The sequence below is a fragment of the Girardinichthys multiradiatus genome, chromosome 21 (genome assembly GCF_021462225.1).
Source record: "Girardinichthys multiradiatus isolate DD_20200921_A chromosome 21, DD_fGirMul_XY1, whole genome shotgun sequence".
Taxonomy (NCBI): domain Eukaryota; kingdom Metazoa; phylum Chordata; class Actinopteri; order Cyprinodontiformes; family Goodeidae; genus Girardinichthys; species Girardinichthys multiradiatus.
In genome coordinates, this window is record NC_061813.1 from 20339771 (window position 1) to 20361693 (window position 21923).

Genomic DNA, 21923 nt, shown 5'->3' on the forward strand with positions numbered 1-21923 from the left:
CATGTAATTACCTAGTAAGTACTAAAGTTATGGTGTATTAGTAGGCCAACCTGATGTAAGAACCCCGGGTCCACTTTAAAACTCTGATCAGTCAATGTCTAGAGGTCAAACAAGCAGTGAAACTGTCCTTTTTGAAATAAGAGTGTATTTATGTTTGGGTTCTGATATCTGATCTCCACTTTGGAAAAGAGTGAAAAGAGCTAACTGAGGCTTCTTCCCTCTCTAACAACGTCTACACAGAAAATGTTGTTAGCGCGTAGGCTAGCAGTGTTCAGAAAACAATTGGATATTCAGTTTCAGATTGGCCAATCACCAGTCAGGGCCGGTAAGGCTTCAAATCATCAGATTCTGGTCACAAGTTGATTTCTTGGTGCTTCTAATGAGTTGGACAAAAAAACTGGTTTTGAGGTGGCAAACCATGGATGAGGGGCATCATTTAAACATTAATCTATGTTGAAAAAAATCATATTCTGATATTCATATTTTGATATTAATAGAATAAAGAACTAATCCCATTTCACCATACTGAATTTTATTTTTTAAGAACCAAAAGGTCCAGGTTAAAACAGCCAAACAATCTGTGACTTCTGCCAGTTTCTGGAAAATGTAGAGATGGACACATCAGAGATTTTGCAGCTGACTTCTTGTCCCAGATTTTGTCAATAATGAAGTGAAAAGTGTTCATTTTATGTCTGTTTCCCTCATTTCAGTAATAGCTTCTGTACCAAAGAATGTTGCAGTCAATGAGACTTGTCACCACTTAGGCCTGGTGTGTTAACCAACTGAAAAAAAGACTGGATTTGAAGTTTTGATCGGCCAATCAGGAGTGGTCAAACCTAAAATCGCTCACTTCCAATCAGGTGATTCATTGGTGCCTCTTTACAAAAAAACAAACATTTGCCATTTGGTGAGGCAAACCAAGGATGCAGGATATAAATGTTATGTATTTTCCAGAAGGTCTGATTTTTGTCTGATTAATGGAATAAAGACCAAAACATTTTTCTTATTTGGTTTTCTTTACCATACTCATTCAAGGCTATGAAAAATGATTATTAATTAACAATACCACTTAAAGACTTTAAATGACTATGTAAGAACCCTGAAACAAAAAACTAACTGTTACAACTTTACCTTGTTTTACCAGACTCAGATATTCCTCTTACAAATACATATTCTGAAGGAGAACTATTGTACAGCTTTGAAAAATGGGGACCAAAAGTACTGTTGGAAGGATCTTTCACTTTTCTATAAACAGAATGATAACGAGTGCTTCCTATACTAAATGAGATCATAAAGGAAGCAACGGCGCTCCTTTTCACAGCATTTAAGAGAATATGATGAGTCCTTATGATGGCTGCTACTCAGACAACCATTTCACTCAGAAGCAAAATAAAAATCAGATCAGACCTAAAACATACTTAATCCCTACTTATTAAACAGAGGACGCCCACTAGCAATGACGGTCTTTATTATTGTCAAAAGTGGATTCTAGAAGAAATAAAACATGCAAAACAGAATAATGGAGCTGGTAGCAAGATCCTGGGAGGAAGCATCCCGTTTAAATGACTGCACCTCCCTGCTAGCATCCCCCTTCCTCTGTGTGACACAGTAAAGCAAGAAAACAAATTTGCTTGCTTTGTTAATTTCCACTGCAATTAAGCGGAGCCACATGACAGCGCGCCAAAGGGAGAGAGGGGGAAAGAGACAGAGAGAATGAGCTAGACAGAGCAGTGGGAGGGAAAAAGAGCAGCCAAGGAGAGAGAGAAAGACGTGAGAGACAGCAAAAACAGAGTGAAGAGGAGAGAGAGAGGCAGAAGAGAGGGGATCAGACCTGATACACCCTCCCTCATAATAGTTTGTTGTGATAAGCCATTGTGAGAGAGGCATGTGAACAGCCGAGGCTGTCAATTTGATTAGCCATTATACTGCATGTTTAATTGCAGTTATTGGCTCGTCATTTCCCAGCTACACTGCAGAGGGCACGCTAAGCCTCGACCCCACACTGCCATCAGGTGTGCGCCGAGTGCTTCATTATTACCACCAGGAAGAATCCCCTGACAATTCCTGCTCGCAAAGCGAGTTTGTGTGTGCCCATTATACCTGCCAATCGGCAACGTGCGTAATTGTAATTTCAGTTTTTACTGCTGTGGCATAATCAAGTGGTGAGAGTATCTAATGCAGCTAAATGCAAACTACGTGATGTGTGTAAGTGAGAGAGTGTGTGAGTGTTTAATGGCTTTCTATCGCTGCCCACATGGCACGCACAGCTGTTGACCGTTGATGCACTGCCTAGTCAACAACCAAACCATGCACATCCCATAATGGAGCCTCGGTTACGGTTGCCAAGGTTGAACGAGCTCAGTCGGCACAAGCACCGCGCGCCACCTCTTCCTCTTGAAACATAAAAGACACACACACACACACACACACACACACACACACACACACACAACCATTGGAACAATATACTGCTGATTGTGGGCGGGACAGTCGCTGCATAACGATTGACTGACAGGTGTCAGAGAGGTGTGGCTAAAATGTAACAGGATTGTTATTGAATTTAGAGCCCCGCAACCCCACCTCACTCTCTTCCACACATACACACACACACACACAGACACACACACACACACCTGCCTCGTCATTCAGCATGGCGCTTTGTTCCCGCACTGACACCATTTCAATTTGCTCCACAAATCTGCAGCATTTTCAGCCTGACTGCCTAAGGAGCAAACCAGCTGTGAAATTGCCTCTCTCTCGGGAGTGTCGGAACCCCCCCAGCCCCCACCTCGAACCCCTTTGCTCCTTTGGCTCCAGTATCCTGACTCACTACCCTCCCTCAAATACACATTTACACAGCCTTATCCCTTGTAAGGACTCAAAAACACAGAAAGACACACATTTAAGAGAAAAAAAAGCATAAAAAAAGTATGTACAGTATGCAGAAAAAGGAAAGGAGCATTAAAACGTGCGGTAAATGATATAAATGAATCAAAATTTCCAGAGCTACAGGATAAAATATTTCACACAATAAAATAACCACTGTAGTCGTCCCTAGTTAGTTTTGGTCTGGTTACCAGAATACAGCTATACCAAGTTTTTAAAAAGCTACCCTTTAAAAACTGCTAAAATATTGTACCCCTCTACCCACTTGTTGCTGTGCACTGCCAGTCAGCTAGCTAAAAGTAGGCTGCTACATTTTTCCCCTGGCTTAAAAGAAAATGAGAATCGGGCTGTTTGAGAATATTTCTACTTCCGCAAAACAGGGAAGTCTCTGAAACTAAGAGTGAAACTCATCTCTGATATTAGGACTTTACTGGTTAGTGCTAATGAAAGAGAGCTACTTAGTTTTCCTCTTTCAGCTGTTTGGAAAGAAGAACACAGATATCATGGAAACTGAAGGGGTACCACCGAACACTTTTAAAAAGGTTAAATAGTTTTAAGACCAGTTGGCTAACTACTAGAAGCATGTCTATTAAAGCAACCTACAGGGTCTACCCACACAGATAAATGAACCAGCTAATTCCAACTCCCAATGTTATTCTAACTGAAAAGAGAAGAATAGCAAAACAGTGAAATATTATGTGCAATAAGTCCATGGTTCCCCAAACTATCCTCATTAGACCCACGAAATAACTCTGGAAAAGACGTGACACCAACTATTGGGTCATGACAGCAACGGCACCAACAGCTAGTATGCTGCTTTTATCTGTATGGATCCACTGTTTATCTTCTCCAGCATCCTTGGCTCCAATATGCATCAGCTCTGTTTTAGCTATTTAGTTTATTTCTCAGTAAGATAAACACGTTTACAACTATGACTATTTATGCTTTTACTTTAAGTCCATGTGTCAACATTATTAGTTTATAAATGAATGTTAAAGTACATCAATGTTAAAAGTAAACATAATAATTGTAACAGCAAATTTTTGCAGCAGAAGGAATAATTCCTGCTTTACTTTTTAAAATAAAAGTAATTAGATCAGGTTATACATGTTTATTACACGTTAATACCCTGATACTAGTTGCCTGGGTCACCTATAAGTGACATGTACTTTTCTGCACCATGTTGTTGCTCTTCTACACCAGTGAGGCAGTTAATAAAAAGGTAGTCACTCTGCATGCATGCAAGCAAGCAGGGAAAACCAGCACACAGAGAGCCAGGCTGCAACGCGTTCACCACGGGGTTTCTGCAATTTAAGCACAAACACGGCCTCTGGCTGCACGCTTTCCCATCGATACTCTTCTTCAGCGTTCCTGCAAACATGTCCTGGAAATATTTGTAAAGCTGCAACATCTAAGACCTTGCAGAACTGCAGCTGCAGGTCTAAAAAAAAAAATAGAAAAAAGTAAGAAAAACGAGAGAGGAGGGAGACTGAGAGAAACAAACATACATTTTTCCCCCCTCAACTGTGAGGCCAGGAGGCTTTAAAACTCTTGAGCTTTTCAGATGCGATGAGCATTATTGCCGGTTGTGGTAGTCACGCCGATCAGCTTCACAAGACACCATAATGAGTCAATATATGTAAATCTTTACTAGGCAAACACGGCGGGAAACAAAGGCATTTAACTGGTGCTCTCGCCCGCAAGCCTCAAACGATTCAGCACCGGTAATTTCTCCCCATTGAAAGGCATAATTGCCTGCTATTTGAAGATATTCATGCTCAATTTTTGAAATTAATTTCAATTGGGGGGAAATGTAGAAATGTCAGCTCCAGTGAAAGGGATTTGATTTCAATTATCCTCGCTCAAAGGACTGTGATTTCCAAATACACTTAAGCAAAATTATGACAAGAATTTTTGTTCAGCAAAATTCAGTGTTTAAAGAGCGATTAGGCGATAATGGGGCAGCTTTGAGCCGGCAGTGAATGCAGCCGTCTCCCTCTGAAAGGCACTCAATTATCTCTGATTGCTCCCGCTATAATGTATCAAATAGAGATACCTGCTATTGCCGTAATTTGTGTGAAAATTAACATGCTGCAATTTCCACTAGAGGGAAAAAGGGAGCTCTAATGGGCGCCTGAGCGTACATCAATAAAACGAGGGGAGAAAAAGAGGGAGGCAGAGAGGGAGGAGGTAAGAGAGAGAGAGAGAATGTGCCAAGAGAATGAGCATAAGAGCTAAGGAGAAAAGGAAAGAAATGAAAAGAAAGGAGCAGAGGAATAAAAGGAAAGGGAAAACGAAAGTTGGGACATATATTTTAAACTGGATGAGGAAGGAAAGGAATTAAAAACAGAGGAGAGATGGAGAGAGGAAGAGAAAGAGAAAGAAATTTAATTTACTGAAAATATTACAAATTGCACCTGTGCATAACTCCCCCAAATTACCAACCAATCAAGGCAGAGTGCCTATTACTCTCCCATTACATGGAGATCAGATCACGCTCTGAAACTGTGTCCAGAGAAAGAGGGAGGGGAAAAAAGGACGAGGCAGAGCAAGAGAGATGAAGAGATGGATGGAGGAAAGGGAAGAAACAGAACCCACAGCGATGGATAATGTACCAGAGGAGGAACTCAGAGACAGAGATAAGTTGTTCCTGAACAGAATATTAAGGAAGGGAGATCCGTAATTGTCCATCAGGAAGCTGAAGGACGACATTTACTCAGTAACCCATGAAAATCCTGACAGACATCAATAAAGCCAGAGATCAAGCAGACTAACAATCAGATGGAAGATTCAAATAACCCAAACTCTGATTAAAGAAATCAGATGTCTGATTGGAAAATGGCTGCTTAGTCATCGTCTTCCCTTCTCTGAGCAGTCTCACTACCGCCAGCACAAACAGCCACTGAATGACCTCTTGAGTGCTTCGTATAATTAGCACCAATTAAATATGTAAGCTGCTGGGCTATTACTCTCCGCACCGGCTCGATTCAGACAACTGTGTTACCATATACGGAGCAGCCAATATTAGCCGACTATGAGCCATAATATAAATGTTTCCTGAAAAATATGCAACACAGAGAGAGTTCAGTGGTGGTAATTAGAGTTTGAGCATTTGGTTTAAGGGCACTTCAGCAGGGCAGATGCTTGTTTCCCTGAATGGCTGACAACTTTAACAAAAAGGAGCGTTTAGCGGCCAGATATTAAAGACTAAAAATCAACTAATGACTATTCTGTATTGAAAACCTGAAGGTAGTAAGTGGAACCTTTAAATTACAGGGCTGAAAAATGTGTTTCATTCACACCTTTACAGTTAAAAGTTCTCTCAACCCTCTTTTGGATTTTTGTCAATTTGTTGCCAATGGCCCATCAGACATAGCTTCAAATGAATCCAGGAGAGGTGAGGCCAACTCCAACGCCAAGGTGCAAAGAACAGCTTTAAGTTGAAATATCTATTCTTCCTTAAAAAGTACATTTGGTGCTGCCGCTCAGGAGTGGTTAAAACAAGTTACCAGAATGGTGGCGTGAACAGAAACGCAAACTCATGAAGAACGATGCGACATGTTGATGTTTAAAAACTTGTGTCTTATTCCATACAGCAGCTAAAATTAATAAATCAGTTGGTAGAAGGGTTCAAATAAGTTATAAGTATAATATAGCCTGGTTTTGTGTCTAGGTTCTCAATCACAGGAACGACTGTTGATATTCTCACATTTATCTTTTTTTTTCTTGAGGCATTTCTGCCTTGTATACATCTTGGTATATACTAAATGTTCCAGCATATCGTAGGAATTATTACTGCTGGCTGTTTTTGACATAATTTTGGTTACATATCCAGTGCCGTGCAACTTTGTTACAACAACAAACTTCAACACATTTTATTGGGAGTTTATGTGATAGAAACAATGTAAAGCAGAGTGAAGTAGAAGGAAAATGATAGTTTTATTTCTTTAACAAATACAAATCTGAGAAGTGTGGATTTGTAGAGCCACTTCTCACTGAGTATGTTCCAAACAGCTCAAGTTAAATCGGGTTGGATGGAGAGAATTTGTAAAGATCAGTTGCAAGTCTTGCCACAAATTCTCAGTTGGGTTTCTGACTGGACTTTGACTGGGCCATCCCAACATACAAATATGTTTTGATTTAAATTATTCCATTGTAGCTCTGGCTGTAGGTTTAGGGTCATTGTCCTGCTGGAAGGTGAACCTTGGCCCCAGTTTCAACATTTTTTGCAGTTTTTCTGTAGATGATTAAGGAAGGCTTCCCCAGAGCATGATGCTGCCACTACTTTGCTTCACAATGGAGTTGGTGTTTTCAGGAAGAAGTTGAGCCACAAATAGTATTTTGCATAAAATACTCAAATTTGTGTTGGTCTATCACATAAAATCCCAATAAAATACATTAAAGTTTTTAGTAGTAAAATGAGAAAATGGGGATGTTTTCAAGTATTAAGCTTTTACAGGGCAATGCAAGTAGTATGATGAAGGACTATTTAATAAGGTATAGAAGAGAGACTGTTTTGAGTGTTTTGCCATGTTATCTGACCTCTATTTGGTCACTGTGGTTTTAGCCAGGGGTGCACCGATTGATCGGCTGGCCAATTGATCAGCCCCAATTTCCTTAATTCTGGGAGATCAGTGATCAGCCAATACCAAATATATTAATGAATGATCCCCTGGGGTATTAAATAGCCTTGTGTCAAAGAAGCTAAACTGTTGTTGGCACTCAATCATATAAAATTATCACTATTTCATATCTGAATCAAATAATTTTTTTTTTTACACGCTTTTGTAAGAGAAACGGCATATAAAATGTGATGAGGTGACAAAATAATAAGGAGGGGAAATATCAAACAAGTTCAGTTGCAAAATATGAACCTGTTGGTCCCATATTTGAATGGGCAAAAATGGTAGATGTTAATAAATCTTTATTTATTGAAACAATGAAACAAGAGCAAAAGACAAACCTAAATACAAACAGACAAGTACATACAGGTCCTTCTCAAAATATTAGCATATTGTCATAAAGTTTATTATTTTCCATAATGTCATGATGAAAATGTAACATTCATATATTTTATATTCATTGCACACTAACTGAAATATTTCAGGTCTTTTATTGTCTTAATACGGATGATTTTGGCATACAGCTCATAAAAACCCAAAATTCCTATCTCACAAAATTAGCATATTTCATCCGACCAATAAAAGAAAAGTGTTTTTAATACAAAAAACGTCAACCTTCAAATAATCATGTACAGTTATGCACTCAATACTTGGTCGGGAATCCTTTTGCAGAAATGACTGCTTCAATGCGGCGTGGCATGGAGGCAATCAGCCTGTGGCACTGCTGAGGTCTTATGGAGGCCCAGGATGCTTCGATAGCGGCCTTTAGCTCATCCAGAGTGTTGGGTCTTGAGTCTCTCAACGTTCTCTTCACAATATCTCACAGATTCTCTATGGGGTTCAGGTCAGGAGAGTTGGCAGGCCAATTGAGCACAGTGATACCATGGTCAGTAAACCATTTACCAGTGGTATTGGCACTGTGAGCAGGTGCCAGGTCGTGCTGAAAAATTAAATCTTCATCTCCATAAAGCTTTTCAGCAGATGGAAGCATGAAGTGCTCCAAAATCTCCTGATAGCTAGCTGCATTGACCCTGCCCTTGATAAAACACAGTGGACCAACACCTAGCAGCTGACAAGGCACCCCAGACCATCACTGACTGTGGGTACTTGACACTGGACTTCTGGCATTTTGGCATTTCCTTCTCCCCAGTCTTCCTCCAGACTCTGGCACCTTGATTTCCGAATGACATGCAGAATTTGCTTTCATCCGAAAAAAGTACTTTGAACCACTGAGCAACAGTCCAGTGCTGCTTCTCTGTAGCCCAGGTCAGGCGCTTCTGCCTGCTGTTTCTGGTTCAAAAGTGGCTTGACCTGGGGAATGCGGCACCTGTAGCCCATTTCCTGCACACGCCTGGCACGGTGGCTCTGGATGTTTCTACTCCAGACTCAGTCCACTGCTTCCGCAGGTCCCCCAAGGTCTGGAATCGGCCCTTCTCCACAATCTTCCTCAGGGTCCGGTCACCTCTTCTCGTTGTGCAGCGTTTTCTGCAACACTTTTTCCTTCCCACAGACTTCCCACTGAGGTGCCTTGATACAGCACTCTGGGAACAGCCTATTTGTTCAGAAATTTCTTTCTGTGTCTTACCCTCTTGCTTGAGGGTGTCAATAGTGGCCTTCTGGACAGCAGTCAGGTCGGCAGTCTTACCCATGATTGGGGTTTTGAGTGATGAACCAGGCTGGGAGTTTTAAAGGCCTCAGGAATCTTTTGCAGGTGTTTAGAGTTAACTCGTTGATTCAGATGATTAGGTTCATAGCTCGTTTAGAGATCCTTTTAATGATACGCTAATTTTGTGAGATAGGAATTTTGGGTTTTCATGAGCTGTATGCCAAAATCATCCGTATTAAGACAATAATAGACCTGAAATATTTCAGTTAGTGTGTAATGAATCTAAAATATATGAATGTTAAATTTTCATCATGACATTATGGAAAATAATAAACTTTATCACAATATGCTAATATTTTGAGAAGGACCTGTAAAGATATGTCCAAAGACTGGGGAGTTAAAAGTAAAGTAAAATGAATGCAGGCAGCAAATTTGGAAAAGAAAAATGTTGCATGAGCAAGCAGAGAAAAGTTAAATGTTGTATTCAGCCTGCAGTTTAAAGTGCCACGGCCCTCAGGCACAGCAATGGCCGCCTAAGTGGCTACAGTGACAGCAGAAATTGGCCTTCTGGTTTACAACCTGTCGCCACATCGCCAGACAGAGCAAAGCAGCCAGAATAGGGGGAAGACACACAGGAGCAGAGCAGAGAAATATATATATATATATATATATATATATATATAAAAAAGACCCTGAAAGAAGAGAGTTAAGAGAGGCAATGGTGGAAACGAGGAGAGTGAGAGTGGGACAGAGAAATGACATGTTCAAATTGAAAGGAAGAGTGTTTTTCTCAAATCCAGTGGTCAAACTAACAAAGTGTTCATAAGAGCAGAGCTACACAGACAGTTGGTTTTAATGGCCGAACTACCAACCAGCTCTTACACAGACATATGGGCACGCACGCACACATGCGGCAAGACAAAGAAGATATTATGTCATGCATATGATGAAATGTGACACTAATAAGCAGAGATATACAGTGCACATGAGGAGATTTCAGACCACAGCTCCATAGCACCATCATCTGGAAAAGATCCACAGAACACAAAAAGCCCCAGAGAGTGGATTCGAGTCAACGTCAGCCCCCGGCGTGTGAGCAAAGAGGCAGCTTGTTGTGGTTTAGTGTGTGTCACCTTTATACTAGTGTGCATTTATTCAACACAGCAGGGAAGAGCAGAGCTCTGCAAGTGTAAACTAGGTGTATTACCTCAGGTCTGAGCGTAGCCCGGGTGCAGGCGGGGCAGATGGGTCCGTGTCTGGAGAAGGCGATCGGCAGGCGCCTGGTCCTGTTCTGACAGGCCTGGTCCTCACACACAAACCAGCCCTGTACGGAAAACAGATCAGTTTTATTTCCACCCCGTAGGGGCGTTTCTGGATACTTTTCTGAAGACCTCAGAAGTGAACATGCAAACGGAGCTTCCACACATTTTTAGAGGTTTTCACAACATTCTGGACATTAGAGAACAACATGACTGTTAACTGCTTGAATCCAGTGTGGTATTAGGCCACTGTACTGCTTGTGTGGCTTCTGGACTAAAATAAATTGACTCCATTTCAACATCTCCAACTCTTGGACTTATAAGCACCTATTAAGAAAGACTGTGTACTCCAAACTAAATGCTATTTTATGCTATCTGCTTTGTTTGAAATTTGAAAATGAGCCAGTTTTAAAAAAGGAAAAATCAATTTTAATCATTTTAAAGTTGTCAAGACTCAAAAAAAGGAGTTAAAAAGCTATTTTTTATTTTATTGAATGTATGGGCATTTAGATAATAAGTCAAAAAACGAATACAAATAAAATCCAGCATAAAATCAGTGTGGTGTCAAATCAAATATATTTAAATTTAAATCAACATAATATCTAGATTTATTGAGCATGATAATTTTTTCTTTTAGAGAACAGAAGAAGGAAAATGACCGATAAAGGATTTATGAAACTTCCACTTTTCAAAGATCAGAGCAAATTACGTAAATTTCCAGACTTTGAGCCCCTAATCTACGAGCCCCCAGATGACCAAAAGATGATAATGTTTGTTTTTTGTTTTGTTTTTACAACAAAATGTCACAATATATTTCTAAAATATTGAGTGTTACCTTTACAGAGAAAAAGCCTCGTTTCATTGTTTTTAGATATTTTGGGCCAAATGTTAAGGGGTTAAGATTGTGAATGAAGTGACCCACGCACCAATGTCTATTCAGTAAACTAAAGCTTTTTTAAACACCTGCATTTCTTATTGGTGCAACTTATTTTGCCATGTAAAAAATCCTGTGTATAAATGTTTACAAAGCACTTTTTCTGAATCAAAAACAGATTCTCTAGCAGCAGAAGTCTACTACTTGTTTAGAAAACGTGTTCATCTAGCCATTTATTTAGTCGATAAATATGTTCTACAAAAATTGACAAAACTGCTGTTGGCTGGAGACACTTAAAAAAAAGAAGAAGCAGTTTATCATAATGAGGAAATGTTGCTGAAAATTGTTGCTTCCATTTAGTTGCTCTAATTCAGCAAAACAATCTGACAACAAAAGTACTCGTCGGATGAGAAAAATTTAAATAAAAAACAAGTGCTTTGGACGGGGAAAGAAGAGAGGGGAGAAAACAGAGGTGCACGTCTGACTTCACGTCCTGCCTTGACGTTTTACTTTACGTTTCAGATTATTCCCTGTGTGTGTGTGTCAATGTGCTGCTCAGTCACAGGCAGCACAGCGGACAGCCAAAACGGCAGTAGTTAGGACCTCCTGGGGTAAGGCGGCGACCCTGGGCAGGTGCTGTGTTCTAACCCTCTCAATCTCCCCATACTCTTCCAGACTCCCCCCACCTTCTGCTTCTTATGCCCTGTCATTACCAAGAGGGTTTAAAAGGAGGGGGGGTTAATGCCCAACTAATAACAGAGCATAACACCCACGGTCATCAACGCCTTTGCTCCTCTGCTGCAGCCATCTTTCCTTCCTTCTATTCACTCAAAATAAACCGGTGCACCTGTCTCCCTGTCCACACCCCCTCACTCAGTGGTTCCCTGATTGATTTTTACATCTGTCTTTGTCAGGCATCTTGATCAGCTCTGAAAAACAATATTGAAAACAGTGAAGAATGCTGTTTAGTCTTCAACATTGCATCGACTATCTATACAAACTTCACTACCTTCTCTTGAAAAAGCCGAAACAAAGTTTTTTTTTTTTCAATGGTTTTAAACAACACATTAGATCAGAAAATATATTTTTTCATAAAAGTGGTGAACTAAGGTTTTAACAATATTAAAACTCCTAGATATTTCTTGGCAGAGTGTTCAGCTGGATGTCAGCATGACTGACTGGGTAAGTACATTCATGCTACTATAATAGCACCTTCATATGGTGCTAGGTGATAAGGTGAGTGTTTTAAGTTTGTCACGGCCTATATCTACATTTGCGACTTATTTTTGAAGGAAAAAAGGGAAGTAGTTCTCAAATTGCCGTCAACAGAACCGACACCGAAGAAGCCTCGACCATCAGACTGACAAACAAGAAAGCACTGCGAGGACACCCCCAACATGCTAACAGTTAGCCGCTAATGATGCTGAAGTTCGCATCTGCTTAGGAGCTACCCAAAAGGCTATTTCTGTGTTTTAATGAGTCTGAAGTGCTTCTGATCATCTCTAGTTCCCAATTAAAAAGTACTTAACTGATCCAACCTGAAAAGGAAAAATTCAACCCTTTAGTGGACTTAATTATTCTACACTGATGACAAATACAAAAAAGCAGGATTCTTAGTTTTCCCAAGAGTATCACAAAACTGTAATCTCGTGTCATTCTCCTGAACCCAGCATCATGCATCTCACAGAATCAGATGGAAGTACCCAGTAGTGTAGGAACCCAAGTTCCTACACTACAGTAGAAGACTACGATGTTTCTGCTGTGATTTTATTTGGCTGTAAGCAGCTTTAAGTTTAAAGGGCACCATGACAGAACAGCTCTGCCAAGATTAACCACTGGAATTCAGATTTTGAAAGTCAGTCCAAGGTCAAACCCTGACTTTAAATGTAATATGGCTGCCAGGTTAATAACATGTGAAGGTTGCAACACACTCATGGAACTAACACGGTTCTTTATAAGCTGTTTGTAAAGCATGTTTCTTCAGGGTTTGAATACATAAAATGTGATAAATACACTGTTAGTGGCTTGTACTCCAGCTTTTTCCTTGTTTTAGATTGCAACCCAAACATCCTGAGCTTGTTGTGAAGGCTTCCCTGATCCAAAACTGTACAGATAAGAGTGGAGTAAAAATGTTTTTGTTTTTTTTCTCCAGAAAATAAGTTGTCTGTAGATTTCATAAGACGGTCATAACTTAAAGTGAGCCCAATTAAAACTAAATAGTTTAAACAAAATGAAAAAAGCAACAATATCAAAATAATATAGGTGACAGACAGGAGTTCAGCTTACAGCATCTGGATGAATAGATATAAATAATTTATAACTTCCTTATTAAATTATGAGAGTAATGCCCACTAAATAAGATAATTCAATGTTATAACACCACAATGTTTTTATATTTTCTGTACAAAACTTTGATCAAAATGCACAAATATTATATACTATAAAAATTATAAACTTTACAAATAAATTTACCATTACTATTAATTATTATTAGGGGGAATGAAACAATTAATTGGATTAATCATGATTGATCGATTATTGAAATAACTCAACTAATTTAGTAATCGAATAATCATTAACTGAAGTATACAGACTAATACAAGCCATTTGCTAAAAGAACAACCCACTCAGAGCAGTAATCAGGCCAAAATTGAACAAAAAAAAATTAACATTTTGCATTTAAGATGAAAAATGTGTCTGTAAATATGCTCTATCCAATATGCTCAAGTGGCATAGCTTTAGCTTCACCTGGTTCAAATTCTGTAAAGAATCTCCTATTAATATTTTGCTAGCCAATAATTAATCGATTAATCAAAAAAACAGTCAACAGATTAGACAAGCAGCCCTAGTCAAGACATTTAAAAAAAATGCTACTTTAGAGCTGGACATGCTGTACCAAAACATTTATCAATTCCAGTTTAATTAAATTAATTTTATTTTTAGATTCACAAAAATGTCGTCTCAAGGCTCTACAAAAAAATAAAAAAACAATATGCAGAAATATACAGTCAATTTAATCATAGAGACAGGGATGCATCTAAATTCAATCCCTGTGATAAAACGATGCAGTCCAGTTCAGCTTATTATGTATTTTTAATAAGGCTTGTTGTAACCAGTGAAATTTGTAACAACCAAGTATGAAGATTCAAAGCTGCTTAAATTAAAAAATGTTTTTTTTGTTTTGTTTTTTTACAGCAGTTAGAATTTTTTTTAGTGGTAACAAACAAAAGATGCATAAGTAGACGGAGGACTGTTTAACATGGCCTACACACAAACAGGCTGAACACACACACCAAACCAATCTCTTCTAAATGAAAACTAAACACACACATATGTCTCAAATCAATTAGTAAGTCCCAGAGTTCACAGCTTTACCCACAAATCCCAGCTCCAGGTCTAATTACCACAACCTTTAGCCACCCTTGTTAAAAAAAACTGGGCATCATGGGAAATGAGGATCCGTCTCCAGCTAGAATAAAGACGCATGAAGGACAAAGGATCATAGAGATGAGATTTAAGAGGTGAAGGCAGGAGGGGGCTGTTTGTGGAGTTTCTTCAGCTTGGCTATTTATGGCAGTAACTTCTCCACACATTGCTGTTCCTGTTATGACACATACACACACACACACACACAAACAATGTGTTTGTGCTCACACTCAATCTGTCACCATACACATGCATCACAATGAATTAATTGGAACACATTAAAGACCGAGGAGGTTCAAAGGAGGAAAAGCTTCCCACAGTGGCCTTCTGCTCAGGTTTGCTGACCCCATAGTTATTTACACAAAGCAGAAAAATAAAAATCAAGGTAAGATTAAGTGCATTAGACCTGGAAGGCACACATGAAGGATAAAAAAACAAGAAGCACATCAGGAGTGAGGCAGGAAGAAAAGGAGAAAAAAAGAAAAACATCTAATTGAGGCATTCTGCTGTAGCGAGCGAGGGGGGATGGGGGGTGTACAGTCGGACGTGAGAGAATAAAGGCTCATAATTGCATAATTATAGCAGTGGATACCTGACACACTGAATGCAGACGTGGAGTTCCACATAATTTAACCAAACAGAGGCAAGACCAGGCCACGACAGGACCCACCACGAAACATACCCTCCCCTCTGTTCCTCCTCTTTGTCCGCCGGCTTTTTCCTCCTGGTTTCCTCCCAAACCTTTTTGCTCCATTGCATTGTTGCAGAAAACTAGTGGTTTTAGTTTTCCATTGCAGCTCCTGGGCTGTATGAAGCAAAGTCTGATGCTCCTGAATCGTTCTGGAGTCAGAGTGGGCCTCTTTCCAACTCTCACACACAAAAAAAAGGCAGTTTATGCTTACACATTCAGTCTGTTCACTGAATGCATTTGGCAGCATGTGTAACAAACCGGTTAAAATTGACGTCAATTAGCAAGAATTTTTTTTTTTTTTCCTAAGCAATCCCAGGGGAACAGTTTTGGATTGAGGATTTTGTATTTATGACTGTGTTTGAAAGGATTTATTTTCATTTATATTAACATGAACTTGCCTTGGATCGATGCTTGGCCTCACTACCTCTACACCTACCACCTGAGTCTTAGAGCAATAAACTGTGGCTCAAGGACTACTGGTGGTACTTAAATAAAAACTTGGCATGAATTATTTGAAAGGCAAATATTTTACAGTGAATTAACTGTGATGTTGAGCTAATCACTAAAAAAGAGGCCTTGTTCATCCTGTTAAATGTCAGTTGAAAGAAAAAAAAGGTTAGGGGGAAAAATATAAAAAGTAAAAAAAGTCCAATAACCTAGTTGCATAAGTGCCGCCCCCCTTAAATCAATACTTTGTTGAAGTACTTTTGGAATCCCTTTCAGCATTCAGTCTTCTGGTAGGCTTCTGCAGGCACACCACATCTTGACTAGACTTCATTCGTCGGTCTACCTTCATAAAGTTCTCCAATTGAGTTATGTGGACATTTCTTGTCCTCGCTTTTCTTCAGGCGACCCCACAGAGTTTCTATCAGATTTAGTTGTGAGCTCTGACTAGGTCATTCCTTTAACTCTCCCCAACTCATCCATTGGTTGATCTTGATGTATGTTTGTACTCGCTGTAACGCTGAAAAATGAAATCCCTCAGCTTTCCAGCAGAGAGCTGAAGGTTTGTGGCTAAAACTGATTGCTATTTGGAGCTATTCATAAAGCAACCCCCAGAGCGGTATGCTGCCACCACAGAAACCATAACACTGTTGCTCCAGGTAGCCTCCTTGACCAGTTTCAGTCTCGTCTTTTCTTCAGTTTTTATTATGTTCGCATTACCCTATATCTCCAAATATCAATAAATAAACTATGTCATGACGCACATAACGCAGCGAATGTTTTACATTTGTACAGTGAGATGAACTTTGTAACCTCCCTACAAACTATGACTTTAGCTAAATGATGCAAGTGAGCAAATGTCAGGATAGTCCTACTAAGATAGCTGAACTTTGATTGAGGTCCATCAGATTGACTACAGATGACAGGCGTAAACTCAGGAAGACTGAATGTTAAAGTTGAATCAAAATGGGGTTGAACAAATTATTAGTTTAGGGGTTGAACATCTTTTCTTTTTTACTCTTATAAGAGTGTTGGTTTTCAGTAGCATTATGCAAGATATATGTTAGTAGTTTAAGCTATTCATCTACTGTACACGACACCCTTCATGTTAATAATGCAAGTCTGTGCATTGTTACACCTCACACATTACAGCAACATGTTCCCTAAAAAAGGCTGGATCATAAAATTACAAACAAATATTCAGACGTTTAAAGAAATAGTTTTTTGCTGCAACCATTCCTCAAGTTTCTAGAGAAAGGCAGCCATAATGGATTTTGATGTCCATGTTGGTAAGAAACTTGAAATTTACAACAGCAAACTTTCTCTGCCTGGTAACACTGGGTCACACAAACAATGAATCTCTGAACCAATGATGGAGGAGTTGCTTTAAAGCACTTTTTGTACATTTTGTTTCAACTATAAAACAAGTCCCGATGCAATCAGGGGTGAACAATATCAGAAAAATATGTTTACTATAGAAAACTGCTATCGCGTTATGATTTACAGTTATCTCACTTTTGTCTTTCACTACCTTTACACACTGCGATGATAAAGCTCTGTGAGCTAAAAATCTACAACAGGTGTGGACATTAAGGGCAGTTAAGAGTCAATCCAGCTGGCGAAATACATTATGGATATGGGAGAGCATGGATTCCTGGCTCCTGAAATAATGTATCCTTGGGTTCCAGTACTATTGATATTGCAATGTCTGTCTGTCTTTAAATGTTCTTCTACACGGTAGTAGATGAAATGCTTATTAACAGAGGTAGTCCCATTTCTAAATAGTTTGAGGACCACTGTTAACTTTTCACTTTTCACATTCATCAGAAGATTTTCTGTTGATTATAAAGTATAAAATAAATAAATAAAAAACAGTTTTTAAGCTTGAAAAGGGGAGGTTTGAGTCACTTTAGGTTTACATTAAAAATGGTTTCCTCAGTTCTGCACAATACAGAAATATAAATGATGCTACAAGCAGAAAATGCAGCTATTCAAATACACTTTGTACGTAAAGCTGGTGATGCACCAATTATTCAGCATGAGATCACAATCTGACCACGTTCCCTCTGTCAGCTCCAAACGCTGATAAGTAGAAAGAAATCTGAATGTAAAAAGATATGAGGAACATATGCTTCGATGGGCAGAATCTGGTCACTTAATTTCAATTCATAACTACCACCTCTATCAAAAACCTGCACATTATTAGATTTAGGATAATGTGCATTACATTTACATGTTACATATGTTTCAATCAGCACGTCAGAGTTACCCGCTTAGGTGTATTAAGGAAGCTGTGAGAATTGGCCAGAAAACTTGGTAGCTATAAGACCTAATATTTGTTCGTGGAGTTTCATTTTATTGTTTGAAAAAGCATTAATTTATCTAATATTCTGACTTTATTTCCATTCATGCCTCTTCTACCGCTTATTCCAAAGTGGGTCATGGGGGAGCTGGTGCCTATTTCCAGTGGTCTACGGGTGAGAGGCAGGGTACACCCTGGACAGGTCGCAAGTCCATCACAGGGCAACACAGAGACACACAGGACAAACAACCAAGCACACACTCATTCACACTTAAGGACAATTTTAGAGAGACCAATTAACCTTACAGTCATGTTTTTGAACTGTGGGAGGAAGCTGGAGTACCCGGAGAGAACCCACGCATGCACGGGGAGAACATGCAAACTCCATGCAGAAAGACGCCCATCCGGGAGTCAGACCAAGGACCTTCTTGCTGCAAGGCAAGAAAATAAAAACTGGAAGAAATAAAAATCATTGGTCAGCATTCATCCAGGGCCGTCCAAAAAAGAAAATAGGGTTTTTAAATTGTTTTGTTCCATCAATCAAAATGAAAGATCAAGTAAAAAGCTGTTCTCCAGTCCTAAAGTGAACTAAAGAAGCCTTCCTCTGGTGGGATTCCTGCAAGAATCCACCTGCTAAAGTCCCACACACGAACCAGAAAGACTCCTGTCTGTTTTTCGTGTTTCATCAGTCCACATTTCCAGCTCCAAGGAGATCAGACCTGAAAACTGGTCCACTTTACAAACACACACTTTCACACAAACCCGCACAGTGAAAAGAGCTCAAACGGCTCCACTTTGTACCTCCTCCGCTTAATCAAAGCTTCACTATTCAACAATTTGACCTTTTGTTCAAAACAGGATTATCACCTTCCCTGGTCTTCATTCATCCTTCTCTTTATCCAACAACCCCCTCCTTTCCTCCCGTGCCCCTCAGCCCGTTTCCAGGGGCGACCCGCATGACGAGGGTAATTGCAATAATTTGTTAAATGCCATGGCAACGGTGGATAGATGGGAGGGGTTAAAAAAAAAAAAAAAAACAGGGAGGATTGAGCGGATCAGGTAATAAACAAATCTCTCATTTTGACTAAGACGGGGGTTCGAGACGACGAAAGGACAGCGTGTGTGTCTGTGTGAGAGTGTGGGACAGAGAGGGCTGGTTGTGGAGAAGTGTTTGCTCATTCTCAGGGTGCTGGTTTATTGATAATCATGGAGGTGACGGTGAGGAGGGGGATAAGAGGTAATTTCCCTAATGATTAATGTGCCTCTGGTTCCGATTCACGATACACACACACACTCACACACACACAAAGCTTTCACTCTATCTGGCCAGACAAACAGCTCTATTTGAACTCTCCCTCGGCCTGAAAGGAATCCTTAATTACACAATATTATCCCTCTTCATTGCCCCGCTGTGTGTGCTGTGTCTACTGCTGTTCAGCCTACAGTGGTGTGTGCATTTGAGAGAGTGTGTGTGCGTGTTGCTGTGTGACATGTAAGTATTCAGCGGTAGCAGCTGTTTCACACATAATCACAAAGGGGCTGAGGGGGGACTCAATCCCCTCACATTCACCACACTAATTGATTTCTGTTCAGCACTGTGGGAGAATTACCCCCCTCCTCACACACACAAACTTTTACAGACGGCGCATTCCACACACACTTAAAACCAAAGTGTTGGAAGCTGCCCCGGAGAGAGAGAGAGACGACACAGGCATCCAGTTTAATTTACTCTCAGGCCACAGGCTGGGTACAGTGACCAAACAGTCCTCTATACTGCTTCATATCCAATGGTCCTACCACGGACTAAAACTGAATAAGAAAATATCATTTTATGCTGATAAGTGCTCATAAGCTGCACTATTAACCTAAGCAGAGAGTTAGACCATTTTCCCCACAGACGCTGACCTCACTCACTCAAAGCGATACATTTCCTAAAGCTTCATAACTATCAGCTACAGTAGCAGTAATGTGCTGGTTAGTTTACTCTGAAGAAAATAAATGTCATTTATACTCCTAGAGCTACCCTGCTGATTTCAGTGATCCCGTCACTTTGATTTAGTCTCGCATTGTTGGGGGTCACTGCGTTCTGACTGCTCCAGAGCACCAAAGCCCTGGTTCTCAACAGCTGCCGAGTGTAGCAACGCAGCAAAACGTTGCAACAAACTGTACAGCCATGCACTTCTGAGGTCTGCTTTTGGCTGGTTCCCAAAATTAGGGGTTTAAATGAACTAAAAACAGATGTTATCCAACACCCCTGATGTGTAGTGGATTGGTGTTGGATAAATAAACTGAATTGCAAGGAAACCAACACATGGCTTTATCATTTGTTCTATTGGCTTAATAATTAAATATAATCCAATTGTGAGTAATTTAAACTCAGCATAAATCCCGCTGTTCTGTGCAATTGTTCAGAAGTTTGTTATAGAGCATTTGTGAACAGACAGAATCAGAAAAAAACTTTATTGCCAAGTAACGTTTCATATGTTCGAGGAATTTGCTTTGGTGGTAAGGTGCTACACATCAGGAAGCATCAGGAAGACAAAGGAACAAAGCAAAAATCAGGGGTAATTTTGGAGACTGTGCTCTGGCCAGATGGGATCATAGGTGAACATTTTGGCATACATGTAAAATGTGTGGAGGAAATCTACACAGCATTCTCACTGAGAAACATGGTAGTGGTAGAGTCATGCTGTGGGGGTGCAGGTGACAGGGAAGCTGGTCAGAGTTGATGGGAAGATGGAAATACAGAGCAATCCTAAAGAAAACCTTTTGCACAAGATTTGAAACCATCCTGCAGGACAATGACCCTAAACCTAAAGTCAGAGCTACAATGGCCAGCTTAGATAAACACATATTTCAACCACAAATCCAAATGAGAATTTGTTGCTTAGATACGCTCTCAATCCAACATAACTGAGCTTGAGCTTTTTTTCTGCAAAGAAGAAGGGTCCAAATTTCCGTCTCCAGGTGTGCAGAGCTGGTAGAAAGCTACCTCAAAAGACTTGCATCTGTAACTGCAGCAAAAGATGGTATTGACAGGTGGGTGAATACATATGTACACCACAACTGTCAGATTTGTTTTAAAACCGTCCCATTGACAATTATGCAGACCTTTGTGTTGGCCTACAACACAAAATCCCACTGAAGTTAGTGGTTGCGAAGGGACAAAATGTGGAGAAAGTCTATAGGTACTTTTGCAAGGCTCTGTATAGCATCTACAGCACAGTACTCTCATCTTTTATTACAGTTGTGGGGATCAAACTATCTTTTTTATTTTTTATTTAGAGACGCCTCTTAGTTTCTGTGCATGGTGTACATATCGCTTACTAACAACCAGTAGCTTTACTGGGTATGTCTTAAAGTCAAAGTAATAAAAAAACGGGGCTCGAGATTCTCATTTTCACTGTTTACAAGCATTTCTGAAACAACCTCTCTCCGTGTACAAATGCTAAACAACCCTTACTTAAAGGCATTTAATTCTGACTTTCCTTTTAGTGTTCAGCAAACAAAACTATAAAATAAGAAATCAGACACGGTTCGTTTCTTCTGGGCTTCATGTTTTTGTACACGATTGTGTTGGGGGTGGGGTTGAAAGTGTGTGTGTGTGTGTGTGTGTGTGTTTGATGTGCTCGGCCCACTAAGAATGCACATTAATCAGCATGTGTTAAAGTCAACCTAAACACAAGATTAATAAAACTCCATGAGCTTAAATTATAAAGAAATGATGACAGACAGACAGACAGACAGACAGACAGACAGACAGACAGACAGACAGACAGACAGACAGACAGACAGACAGACAGACAGACAGAC

At 39.9% G+C, this 21923-nt stretch overlaps 1 protein-coding gene across 3 annotated transcripts in view; it reads right to left on the minus strand.

Moving 5' to 3' along the window:
• The window catches only part of pola1 (polymerase (DNA directed), alpha 1), a 71679-nt gene that overhangs the window by 11784 nt on the left and 37972 nt on the right, over positions 1-21923 (minus strand). For all 3 annotated transcript variants that reach the window (XM_047349940.1, XM_047349939.1, XM_047349942.1), the window contains one exon: positions 10322-10438. In XM_047349940.1, coding sequence (XP_047205896.1) covers positions 10322-10438 — 117 coding nt within the window. The remainder of the gene's footprint in view (positions 1-10321; positions 10439-21923) is intronic.